Source organism: Microchirus variegatus (genome assembly GCF_963457635.1).
Source record: "Microchirus variegatus genome assembly, chromosome: 1".
Classification (NCBI taxonomy): Eukaryota; Metazoa; Chordata; class Actinopteri; order Pleuronectiformes; family Soleidae; genus Microchirus; species Microchirus variegatus.
The window spans coordinates 6038744-6052331 of record NC_139802.1 but is presented as its reverse complement, the minus strand read 5'-3'; the positions used below and the strand labels follow the sequence as shown (position 1 = coordinate 6052331).

At 43.6% G+C, this 13588-nt stretch overlaps 1 protein-coding gene across 1 annotated transcript; it reads left to right on the top strand.

The window, feature by feature from the left end:
- Window positions 1–201: 201 nt before the first annotated feature.
- nradd (neurotrophin receptor associated death domain) lies at window positions 202–9789 on the top strand (the record flags this gene model as incomplete). The annotated part of the gene is made up of 6 exons (XM_083896550.1): window positions 202–249; window positions 4247–4379; window positions 4700–5053; window positions 6713–6938; window positions 7063–7205; window positions 9476–9789. The coding sequence occupies 6 exons, from the start codon at window positions 202–204 to the stop codon at window positions 9787–9789; spliced, it is 1218 nt and encodes a 405-aa protein (XP_083752676.1).
- Window positions 9790–13588: the final 3799 nt, after the last annotated feature.

Here is a 13588-nt window from a genome sequence, read left to right as displayed (position 1 = left end):
CCGTGCGTAAAAGCGAAGCAACTCGCCCGTGCGCGCAACTCGTCAGAGAAGAAGTTGGGGATTTTTTTTTCTTTCCTGCGCTGCGGTCGACTCTGAAATATTTGGATGACACTTTCGGTGCAACTGTTTTGTTGTTCCTGAGGAGTGCAGACTGAGAGACAACACGCAGAGTCAACGAGGATTTCACCGCAGTGTGGAGACATGAGAGTGTCCGCTGTGTGCGCGCTGCTGCTGCTGCTGCTGCTCCAAGTAAGTAAACAGATAATTACTGCTTTACTTAATGCCACGCCATTAAGTCTCAGCCGCAGTCAACTTCAGTTGAGTTTAATTGGAGTGAAAGTATTTTTAACATCACACAAACTGCATTTCATTCATTTTTTTGGGGGGTGAGAATCCTAATCTCATGTATAATCTCTGATGAAAGAGTGAACTGATTTTCTCCTGGACGTCCATTCAGGCTGTTGTTGTTGTCAGTCTTCATTAAAACATCCTGTAAATGAGGGGGGATGTAGTTTTGTGTACACAGCTCTGTTCATTTTTCCACTCACATGACTTAGTTTCAATCCTTCACCATCTGCAGCAGCAGCATCAGCCAGAATCATCCAAACAACTTCAGATTAAAGGAAACACAGGAGACGTATGTTCTACCAACTCGGATATAAATGCTGTATAAATGTATAAATGATACATGAGTGGTCGTTTTGCAGCTTATTATTAAGTCAGGATCAGTAGAAATGAAGTTACAACCCCCACCACCACCACCACCAACCCACCCGCCCGCCCCGCTTTTCACAGTTGCAGATAATTTGCCACTCATCCACCTCAAAAATCCCATTGGGCTTGTAGTCCTGTCTGGACTCGTTCATCACAGCCCAAGCACTTTTGTTAGATGAAAGAGGTCTGTTTAGATAAGGCCTCAGCTCTTAAAGCGTGATACAGATCTCCTTTCTGCCACAAGAGGAACTTTTACAGTATATCAGGAGCGTTTTCTTTGGGAGACCTTTGGGATATTATTTCCTTCTGACTTGCAAACAGAGCTCACCCTGTGAAAGCGTATCATTTGTGCCGTCAGATAGTTCTCTCATTACTCACTGGGTAGTTAAATGCAGTGGTTGAGTGGTCTCCTTTTTTTATCTATGTTCTTAGAAATAGTCTGTAGTTTACTGTACACGTTCCCACGTTTGTTGCTTAAGGCAGTTCCTGGCGAAAAAAGTGTCCTGAGTGTTGCTGAGGTCTGAATTTCCGGAGCAAAGCAATTATCATCATTTTCTCCCAGTTTGTGGCCTATATATGTGTGTGTGTGTGTGTGTGTGTGTGAGGTAGGGGTGAGGGGGTGGTTTAGTATGTTACCACAGTCATTTTCATTTCCATAGAGCAGTTAAAGCAGTTTTCTTAAAGGGGGCAGATTTTAGGGTCACTCTCTGAAATGTGAAACCACTCCTGCACTCCACAAGTTGGAAATCAGTGCAAATAGTTAGTTAATGAAAGTCACTTGGCGCTGATTTTTGATGACGGCGTCGCTCAAGTTTTACTAAAACAGGACAAAGAGGTCTTTGCATATGTTTATTAACGAGTGATCGGTGCGAATGGGGTCGGCAATTAGCTGAATGTCTGTTGCTGTCAGAACATGTCAGTGTCTTCACAGTGAGAGAAACAGAGAGCTTCCTTTTGTGCCTCTATTTTCACACAGATTTGATAAACCGTGGAAACTCCAGCTTAGTCGCTTCAAATGTGGTCTCACTTCAGAGATGTTTCAGGCACAGAGAAGGCCGAATTTGAGTGTGTGTGTGTGTGTGTGTGTGTGTGTGTGTGGGAGCGTTGTGTGATCTGTGTTGACTGACTGACTCTGGCAGCCGTGGAGCTGAGAGCCCCATTGAAAGCAACGCTCCTCGGTGGTCTGTCTGTTCTCACTGGGGAATCTCCTCAGATTGCTGCTTCTTTACCTAAATGGAAAAAGCAACTGCAGCCCCCCCCCCCGCCTTTCAGATTATATGCCTCCGAGGTGACACACACACACACACACAACAACTGGATGCTATTTTGAGTAGGAAAAGCAAATTTGTATTCGCTTAAAGGTGCATTATGTAATAAATCTAAAGCAACTGGCCATAAACTCCTCCTAATATGTCACAGAGACTCAGGAATAATGTTCATATAACAAACTGAACTCACCAACAACAACAACAGCACAGCCACAATGTTTGCATTAAAAATAATATTTTGCAGACTGCAAATCATGTTTTGGCATGTGGCGCCACCTACCGCCATCTACCAATCATTGCAGTAAGTAGAGTCTCAGCTGCCGAGCAACCACGGGTTGCCAGTTACGTCAAAAAACTAAACCTAAAAGACCTCGGTATTAGTAACTGTTTTTGGCCACATTCTTACATATGGCACCTTTAAAACTTAAAACACTTAAATCCATTTATTGCCTGCCTTGCAATTCCACTATATTTTCATTTACAGTGATACTAACACACATTAAGCTGCAGTCATATATAGTGCATACACTAGATACTGACTTGTTCATTCCTCCACAGAGTAGATCACTGTTCCCTCTCATTTCCATTGGAGCATGGACTAAATATTTCTCTGGTGCACTGGTCAGTGGGTAGAGTGCCAAACCTATGGCAGTTCCTGTTCATAGCTGAGCTGAGCTGAGCTGAGCTGGGCCTCCAGGCACAGCGACACCAGCTACACCAACTCTCAGAGCAGGCACTGTAAATGACAGAAACTCGAGCTGGAGGTGAAAGTAAAGCAGAGCCACTGAAACCAAATATTTATCAAAAAAGCAGATTGAGGGCTAGAGAGTGGGCTGGTGTTAGCAGAGGGGCTCCCTCTGCCACACAGAGAGGACTAAATCACAGTTAGCAGCAGAGTTACGCTCACTTCTTCATGGTCCAGGCCTGAGCTGATCGCCGTCTGCCAACTGCCAAACATCCTGCTGCTTCCTGCCTGCTGGATCCCACCACCCTGACACACTAATACCACTGATCTGGGTTCTGTGGCCGGTGTTCAGATATCATCGGGCTCCACTGTAGGCGTCACAGTACAACTGGGTGTTGTTTTAGGAAGGAGACGAGATCCCGCTTTCAAAGCCGTTTCTCCCGTAGTATCAGCATGGAACGTTCACGACTGGGGCCATGGCACTTTGTCTGTGTGTGTGTGTGTGTGTGTGTGTGTTTCTGGGGGGCTTTCCTTCGAAGGCTCTGCAGGTTCCTGCATGTTGCCCATGCGTCTTGGCAGACTTCAGACTTCAGTAGGGTTGCTTAATTGTTACTTTTCCACTTTGCAGGAGGTTAGTTGTTCAGACATCTGTTTGCTCTTGTCAGCCTGCAGGCAGAAAAAGGGCCAATCTCCTTAAAAAGTGTACATGTTCAAGATGCCCCACTGTTACGAGCCGGCAGAAGAGGGGGTGGGGGGTGGAGTCAGTGAAATTCTGACCTTCATAGACACACCTGCAGGGCTTGAAGACTTCAAAGGCCCCCCCCCCCCTCACCCCCCCCCCCCCTCACCCCCCCTCATCCATACAGACACTCACATGCTGGGCAGCCTTGGTTAATTGACACCCTAGCCTGGGGCTGGAACTGTCTCCTTTAAATAACAACCCCCTTCTGTCAAGAAATAAACACGCATACTGTATTCACACACATACACACACACACACACACACACACACACACATTGTCGTTCACACTGATTTGGAATGAGTTGGAGGGCGGAAGCGATTTTTTACTTCTTCCTTCCTCCTTTTCTCAGTGTTTTCCTTCACCCCGTTTTGTCTTTGTCTTTCCACTGGTCTGAAGCGAAATGATTAAAGCCAGCCACTCCTGTCAGGCACCAACTCTGCTGCACAAGCCGTTAGGAATGTCTGATCTATCCCTCATGTCACAACTCAAGCAGGGCTCTCCATTACCCACTTGCAGATAAGGACTTAGAGCACTGTAGGGGTGAAAACTGAGGCAGATACAAAGATAAAACAAACAAAAAAGGCCATTTTCAGTTCTCTGTTTTTTTTAATTGCACAGGAGTGTGATGTCAGCGATTTCCTTCCAGAAAACTCTTGAGACAAAGAGAAACATCCTCTCTCATTGTGTCTGTTGGTAGATTTGGCCTGAAAGGTTCAATCAATCATGTCCACAAAAAAGATGGGATTTCATTTCCTTCTTTTACTTTTAATTTAAACAAAAAAAAACACTGAAGTAGAATTCATTTTTCTTACCGTGTTGTAATTGTTTGACTGCAGGTTGCTCTCGGCGACGCCTGTGCCAGTAACAGGTTTACTGAATCAGGGCAGTGCTGCAGTCTGTGTCCTTCTGGCTTTGGGGTAAAGGCACAATGTGGGAAAGAGGATACCAAGTGCGAGCCATGCCCAGCAGGTGAGGCAATTATAATCTAAAGTTACTGCGCCAATGAATAATGTGTTTCACCTGTGTCGTGTCGTTATCTCTGTCATCCGTCCTGAAAGGCTAAAACAGGGCTTTCTCACTCACTCAGACGTTTCCCTGCTCAAACACACCTGATTCAAATGGTCGGCTCGTGAGTAAGCTCTGCTGAAGCCTGATAAAGAGCCATTCATTTGAATCAGGTGTGCAGGACAGTGGCTCCCCAGGACCAGGAGTGAGAAACCCTGCACTAAAAGAAGTGAAATCTCCTCATAGCCGGACACTGATTTAACACCGTTTTTTTTGTTTCCCAGGAACTTTCTCTTCATCCGAGGGTCTGGGCCCGTGCCTTCCATGTGCCAAGTGCCCTCCGAGTGTCCCCGCGGTTGCCTCTTGCTCTGCTAAACAGGACACGCTGTGTGAATGCGACAGCGGCTTCTTCTTTCTGAGAAGCCATGCCCTGTGCGCACCGTGCTCCAAATGCACCCGCGGCGAGGGCGTCGTCCGAGAGTGCGGCCTTCACGGAGACACCCAGTGCCAGGTCTGTGGCCCGGGGTCGTTTTCCGAGGAGCGAATCGGCACCAAGCCCTGCCTGAGCTGCACGCTGTGCTCGGACATCGAGGTGGAGATCCGGCCCTGTATGCCCAACTCTGACACGCTCTGCATGGGTGAGTTGTGAGGGAGAATCAGTGATTAGTGTTTATTTATTTATTGACGAAGAAAGACTTCTTCTGCATAGATGTGGGATGGCAAATAATCAAAAAAGGAATTCTGTTGTCCTCACAAACTCTGTATGCAGAGGAGATGCAGAGAGACTGAACTGATCATATCAAATATGCATTAAGTCACACGTTTTTTCTCTTAAATGTGTCTTATTGTCAACAAATATCAAAATTAAATTGACTACACTACTAACAAGTATACCCTTATGGCCAAAACTTGTGATGCATCTGGGCTCCACAACACTTCAACATCCGTTATCCAGTTCCTGTAAACATTTAACTGACAATAGCCACCAACAAATATGCTATTAAACTAAAAAAAAAAGCAGATTAGGGAAATGAATAATGAAGGCATAATCTGTGGCGTGTGTTTAATGATTTAGACTCGAGTGCTACAAATTGGGTGATTAAATCGGTTTCAAAAGTATTGACAGTGATCTTGATATGGGATTTGCTGACAACAACCACAACGATAACAACAACAACAAAGAAACCCGTCTGTAAAGATCTAACACAGTGCAAGGCAGTAAAAGTGAAAGATAAAAAAGATAAAAGAATGAGTTCAAGGGGAAGGGAGGGGCCTGGGAAGTGGGAGTGGGAGTGAGCCGACAAGGACATGTGGTCAACACCTGCGTCCACACCTCCACATCTGAACACTCTGAGCCTGGAAACATGAGTCCTAAACTAAAGTGCTCACTTAAACACTGCAGTCCCAATTGGTACGAGGTAGAACGGTCTTTAGATTTACTGACCCCAAGGACCTGAGAGCCGAGGGAGGCCGCCGACCCGGACGACTGCTCCGATTGCCCCCCCCGAAAAGGCTACATTCACTCTGCAGGAGTTAGGTCGTCTTTACACAGTCTGGGTGCATAAGTCATGACCCTTTGAACCCCCCCCGAGGGAGCAAAACTGTACCTTGTGGCGTTTGATCCCTAAATAGTCCGACCGCAGGAGGGAAGATGAGGCTGGAAACAGCCAGGGCAATGAAAGGTTTCCAAAACCCCATGGGAGCATGGTGACGACCGAGGCTCTCATTACACCGGGCCCAACAAGGCTTCCATCAAATTATTCCTGGTTCTCATTCATGCAGCCTAAGTGTGTTTGGGATGTGGACATAAACTGCCGTTCAAAAGTTTGGGGTCACTTCGAAATGTCCTTATTTTTGAAGGAAAATCACTTTTTTCCAATGAATATAACAATAAATGAATCATAAATACACTCTATACATTGTTAATGTGGTAAATGACTAATCTAGCTGCAAACGTCTGGTTTTTAATGGAATATGTACATAGGTGTATAGAGGCCCATTTCCAGTGTTCTAATGGTCTCATTGTTTGCTAATGGCGTTAGAAGGCTATTGGATGATTAGAAAACCCTTGAAAACCCTTGTGCAATGATGTTAGCACAGCTTTTGCTGGTTCTTTGACAATTATTATTTGGAATATTAATAATACTGTATCACTACTATATTGTCTATTCATTTTGCAACTCTTTTGATGAATCAAAGTGTGACTTTTAATGGAAAACACAAACTTTTGAACGGTAGTGTAATAATAATGTCCCTGTTTCTGACATGTCTGTCTCTCTCTTTTGCAACCTCACTAGATAAGAAGCTGCACATTTTGTCTCGACCCGCTGAGGCCGACGGTACCCGGGCCGCTCCTGGCTTCCCAGGCGTGGACGAGGTGACGGAGGAAGACGAGGGCACTCCTTCCCCTGGAACACCCAAGTTTACCCCACAGGACGAGGGGGGCAGCCACAACATTCTGGCTTACGTGTCTGTTCTGGCCGGCGTGGTGCTGGGTCTGCTTATTTATGTGGCTTATAAATGGTGAGTCCCCCACGAGGACCGGGCCCTTAAATGGACGCAATAACGACTGCGAGAATGGCTCAGGACTGACAAATAACTCACTGTGTGCAATTTAACTGACATTGTTTTCCTGTGGTCACGTCAGCTGGCGGTCGTGTAAACAGAAGGCGGCTCTGTCCAAGGCCCGGGCGGCTGAGTTGGGAACGTCTCCGGAGGGAGAGAAGCTTCAAAGTGACAGTGGGGTTTTTCTGGACTCCCACAGTCTACAGGACAACCAGCCCAGCAAAGGTGAGTTACACAAAGGCTCTTTGAATTTATATTAAATTACGATTTCAGAAGGCTGTTTAACGAGATTACCGAAACATCCAGCTCTTTATTAACTCGGTGTGCACAGATTTACTGGCTGTTAAGACCAGTTGTTCTCAGAGACTTGGTCAGGACGATTCTTTTCAGCCTTTTTAATAAAAAAGCTTTGGTTACACGTTAGGGAACATTTTCACCATTAACTAGGTGCATAAATAAGTCGCATACTAGCCCTTTATTAGTAATCATTAAGCACGTATTCTACATAACCTTATTCTACCTCAACATGAATTAAGAGTTTTCCTACATAAGGTGTTAATAATATTTACTAATAAAGGACTAGTATGCGACTTATATGCATGTAAGTAAGCACCTAGTTAATGGTGAATATGTAATCCCTAATCTGAAGTGTTACCAAAGTTTTGTTTTAAATAACATGATTTAAATAAAAAATGTTGTGATTCATTATCAAACAAATATCTGTATTTTTTCAAAAATAATATTATCAGACATTTTATATAATGCACATATTTGTTTTCTGTGTTTTTAGTGGAATCTCATGCAAATGTGCACCAAATAACTTCTACCTCTCGCAAACGTAAATGTAAACAATGTTTAAAAGGTTGGCTTCAGTGTTTTTTTTTGTTTTTTTTATGATTGAGTAAATGCATTCATTGTGTTTGTAAGGCCTTCAGGAGAGAGCTGTAATCTGTGTTTCCACAAGAATAGCAACAACATGGAGGATCACTAGTTTTCCATGAGATGTTGAACTGTAAGATCTATAATTAAACCTGTTAAGTTATTCATAAAATAATAATAATTTATTAATAGTTAATGTAGTCAGCTCCCGTGTAAGAATTAGTGACATTTAAAGGTGCCATATGTAAGAATGCGGCCAAAAACGGTTACTACATTCAAATTCAAATACCAAGGTCTGAACTGGCAACCCGTGGTTGCTCGGCAGCTGAGACTCTACTGACTGCAATGATTTGTAGACGGCGGTAGGTGGCGCCACGTGCCAAAACATGATTTCAAAACATAAACATGATTTGCAGTCTGCAAAATATTTCTATATCTATATTTTCAATATCTCTGTGACATATTAGGTGGATTTTATGGCCAGTTGCTTTAGATTTATTACATAATGCACCTTTAATGGTGAGACTGCAGATGGTAACATTCCTAAGTAACACTCAAAATGGCGGTCCTTGCCTACCGCACACATAAAAGGTGTCATCTAAAGCGACACGATCCAGATGCTCTTTGTTTCAAAGCGATCATACCCTGACACAAACACACATATGGGTCGTGTCGTCGATTTCTGCCAATAAAACCTCCTCCATGTTACACACAACAGCTCATTTAAGCTGCTCTGAGACACTGAAGCCCAATTTATACTCCTGCGTAAAGTGCTCTGCGTAGGCTACGTAGAGACTCTGCGTCGACGCAGAACCTGTCGAAGAGCCTCTGCGTCGTCTCCGGGTGCACGGAATATTTTTTAAGTGTCCGTCACTCCGTCAAGGGACTACGGAGACGGCAAGAGCTGCGATTGGTCCTCAGGACAGGCCGAGCTAAGCTGCTCTGTGCCGGCTCTCAGTGCGCTCCGGGCGTCCTGACAGAGGCGGAGCTGATCCCCGCCGATAACGCCGCTGCCGAACTATAAATACGTCATATCTTAACACACACAGCACATGTTTAGACTCTAAATGGCCAATTTCTCGCCTCAAATTATCTTAAAACTGCGTTCCGTGACACAGAAAAGTGAGAAACGGCCACTTTTTCAACAACAACAGTCTTTCTCTCTCTTTCTTTCTCGGACGCCATTGCTCACTGTAGCCAGAAGCACAACAACCTTGCGCAGCGACCCCTACTGATCGGGCGGGAAATTGCAGCGAGTGTCCGTCACCACGACGCAGAAGTATAAATGCTCGAGGCGTCTCCGTGGTGACGCAGACGGATAACGCATACGCAGTCGGAGAAGTATAATGTGGCCTTGAGTGTCTCTGGACGAGCTGCATCTGTGGATGCAAATTTCTGCTTAAGTCGCCTTTTGAGCTTCTCCAGAGATTCTTTTACCAGCGCTCTACTATAATAATCTCCACTTATTGTCTGGAGTGAGCTCATGTTAGAATACAGCAGGAGTTAATAAGTCAGACAATATCCGCTCGCCTGGATCACTGATGTGAAAGTGTCTCATGCTGCTTTGGTCACACGCTCATGTCTGAAATCCACCCGTGGTTTGGTTTCTTCCTCAGGTACCAAGCGCGACAGCAAGCAGGACAACCGTCTCTACGTCAACTTGCCTCCGCACAGGCAGGAAGAGGTGGAGCGCCTTCTGCAGGAGGGAGCGGGCAGAGGATGGAGGCAGCTGGGTGCAGCACTGGGCTACGAAGCGGATCAGCTGGACCTGTTTGGACGCGGGGAAGCCCCCACTCACACACTCCTCTCCAACTGGGCCCAGAAAGAAGGCTCCAGCCTGGGACTGCTGTGCTCTGCACTGGCTCGCATCGAGAGGCCCGACGTGGTGACCGCTCTTACCTGCCCCACGCAGGGCGTCTCTGTGGTCTGACCGTGTGTGTGTGTGTGAGTGTGTGTGTGGGACAGTCACAGACTCAAGTGAAGAACTTTGATTGAAATGACAAGGGAGGCACTCTTGATATCAACACCTGCTACTGTTGGAGACTTTCACTGACGCTTATTATTGCTTTCATGGACACTTACTTATTGTTTTTTTTTTTTTTTTTAAATGAGAACCAAATAATCATCCCATTTTGTGTCAACGTTTCTTTTCCCATGGATTCAGCTGTCCCCTTTAACCACAGAGACCACTATTACTGAGGAATAATAGATGCAGTTAATGTACAAGCGCTCAACACCAGAGCTGTTGTTGACTTCCTGTATGGACTCAGAAGAATCCCGGTCAAATTCTGAGTGTTTTTGTTTCCCTAAAACCACTGTTTACTTATTATTTGAGTAGAAATTAGATTAGTACTCGGCTCTGTCTACAGAAATATTCCATTCATGTGCCATTATAAACAAAAATGCACGGCTGAGATCATGGTGTTTCCCACCCTGTTTTATGAATCACAACTTCAGCCAAAACATTTTTACAGCAATGTGATGAGACTTTCACCATTTGGGCTCATGTTGGTACACATGAAAACATTAAAAAAAAAAAAAAAAGGGGGGGGTTAATTGAAGGTTAAATCTTCCGACCCACCTTGATGACACTTGCAGTTATTTTCTTTATAAGAACACTTAAACTAATGTGTAGATAGGAACTTCTCACTCTGGTGCTTCGATAATCTGTTTCTGCTGCAGCCTTGGTCAGTATTTACACTGAGGATATATTAATGCACCAGTGATATTTCAAGTGTCACCCAAAAAAAACCCCATTAGTCGTGTGTCTGTAAATGTCTTAAATTGTTGATTAGTGTTGTGAGACTATTCATGAACTGTAAAGACAGAAGAATAAGAATGACAGTTAATCCCTACGCAGACAATCGCCCTATTTTTTCTACTCAACAGAAACAAAAATCCACAAAAGACACTGTTAACATCGCTCCGTGTGTCCATACCGCTCCTGTATTTATTTCATCGTTATTTCAAGTCTGAATTTAAATTAAATCTCAGACTCAAACTATGGACGTCTGCAATGTGGTTGCTTGATTTTTCCATGATGCCATTTTTGTATGGTTTTTGTTGTGTATATGTTTTCTATGTCTCTGTGTTTTTGTAAGAGTTTTATTCATTTAATAAATAACTTTGATAAGCCAATGCATTTTTGTTCCAAACAAAGGGGCCTTTAAATATGCACCGTATGTGTGCATCGTGGTGGAATGTGGTTGTGGAGTAGCTCGGTGAATTAAAAATAAAGAACTATAATGTGTGTATAATGTATTGTCTGCACATTAAATCAGCAGTAATGAACACAAAACCTATATGCGGTAAACATGATTTAGATACAGTTAAATAGCTGATCTAGGTTCTTGATAAATGCTATTAGATGGATAAAAGTAGGAGTTAAAATCCTAATGGAGGGTAAACAAGTGAAAATGACCAATAAATTGCAAATGACCTCAAAGTAACCTATAATTTAAATAGCAAAAAAATAACTGATAACAGTAAAAGTAATGGCCACGATGATTGCATTTACTGAAATGAACTTAAATGTAAGGGATGAATGGAAATATGTCTGCAATAGTTAATATAATGAAAAGCAATGGATGAAATAATTGCAGCATAATTGAATGTAGTTTCATCTGGTCTGGTTTTACATCGCTCCAAGTATATTTTTTTCCATCAAATATCATGTACTTTTTTAACATGAAGAAAAGAATATGAAATATGAAAACATTTAGTGAAGTGGACAACATGTGCAGCGCTATTGGCATGTCTGTCACTAACGCTTAAGTGTTAAACTCACTTAATGGACAACACAATGTGGAAATTTGACACAGATATTTGAATTGCTCTACCCCCTTCATGGGGTTTAGCGCGTCGACGAACATTTCGTGTCAGAAAACCCTGAGGGAAATCAGTTAAAGAGGTATTTAATAATTTGAGAGCGACATGAAAATAAAAACTTAATCCCAAATACTTTGGAGGAAAGTTACCCCCTTTTGTCTCAGAGGCACAATCTCCCACTCTGCTCTGCACTCAGATCTGTTAATGATCTCTTTGCCTTCAGTTTTTAAGTGGGAGCAGGCATCTCGCATGGCCTGGGGCAGCGTTTGATGCCGTCACACGCTCCAGACGGGACTGCTTAACTGCGGTCTGGAGCACACAGGCAACAGGCTGCGGAATGTGCACACACCAGGAACTGGGGTGGGAGGTGGGGGGTTGGGGAAGCAACAGCAGTGCCTCGCTCTCTCTCCACTTGTCACGGCGCACTTCCATATTTAGAGTGCACTTAACGTTTCTAACGAAGGTAGTCGATCACTTTGATTGCCTTCGGCGGGATCACACATATGGCTGCAAATATGTGCCGTTTGTGGCCATGTGCACCCCTTTATTAAAGGAGTGAGCCCTTTAAAACGGGGTTTGGGTGTGTGCACTCGGCAGTTAATCATGCAAGAGAGGTCACTCGCATTTAGCTCGGATGTGTTCAAGTCTTACCTAGAAACGGCTAATTCAACTGCATGACAGGGGAAACCGGGGATATCGTTTTACAAAAAAGTTTATTATCTTTTAAAATGTTTGTACACTCAGTATGACAATGTGCTTACACAATACTTACAGTAGAGTAGGGTGAAACTTACTTTGTACATAGAAAAATAAGAAAGAAAACATGGGAAATCGCCCCCACCACTGAAATAAAATAAAGGGCTGTGAGTCAGTGGGGTCTTAAGTTTGACAGACTGATGTGGTAACTGCATCATCAGGAGGACTGAGCTGGTGAGGACGGGGTGGGCTCACTGTGCTCCCTGACCCTTGTCTCCTGTGTACAGCTTTGGTAATTTTACATATTATTTACACTTTCAATCATAAAATGATAGTCCTTTAACAAAGTGTCTGCTTATTTAAACGTTTCCCAAAACTATTATTCAATATATTCACATATAAAGCAATGTACATATGTTGAAAACCTTGTTTAATGCAATTTAATAGGCTGCAACAAGTCAGTAAACCTAACCTAGCTAATGAGACTACCTTGACCACTGTGAAACACAAATTAAATATGAGACCGTTTGAGTCGAACTCTGGACCAAGAGCTATAAAACGAACCTAATCACACGTCCATGTTTTAGAAACTGTTAAAACTGCAAACTAACACGTTGTGGAGAGGTGTTGGACAGGAAATGAGGGGAAAACTGACACACAGCTAAACGGCACAACAAACATGGCATTCAAACCCTGCTCCCATTATTATTATTATTATAATAATAATACATAAATTGATAAAATACATGTAATATTAATCTATAACCCTTAGTCAACGTGTTAGACACTGGATGATTTGTGACACAAGTAAAAGCTCATCCTGGGAATAGCAAATTACTTGAAGCAGAGACACTGATACCACTCTTTACTTCTTTACTGCCTACATCATGCTTCCGAGTAACAACAGAGGCTCAGGGATTGTATGGTTAACAAGGCAGGATTTCAGGAGCGGAAGCTTGGACCTCCACTGCTCCGTTAAAAGCGCGTGGGGGGGGGGGGGCTTGACGACTATCTGTGATGGCTACATTTTGGGAAACAGAGGAACGTGAAGTAATCTGATATGTGCAATAACAAAGCTGATTCAACTGAGTAACCCTCATCCAGAGACAGAAGAGTTTAAAAAGTGGAATTGAAGTGATCATTTTGGTAATATTTAAGAGCCACAAATGGAACAATATGCTTAAAATCAAACAGTTAATGAGAAC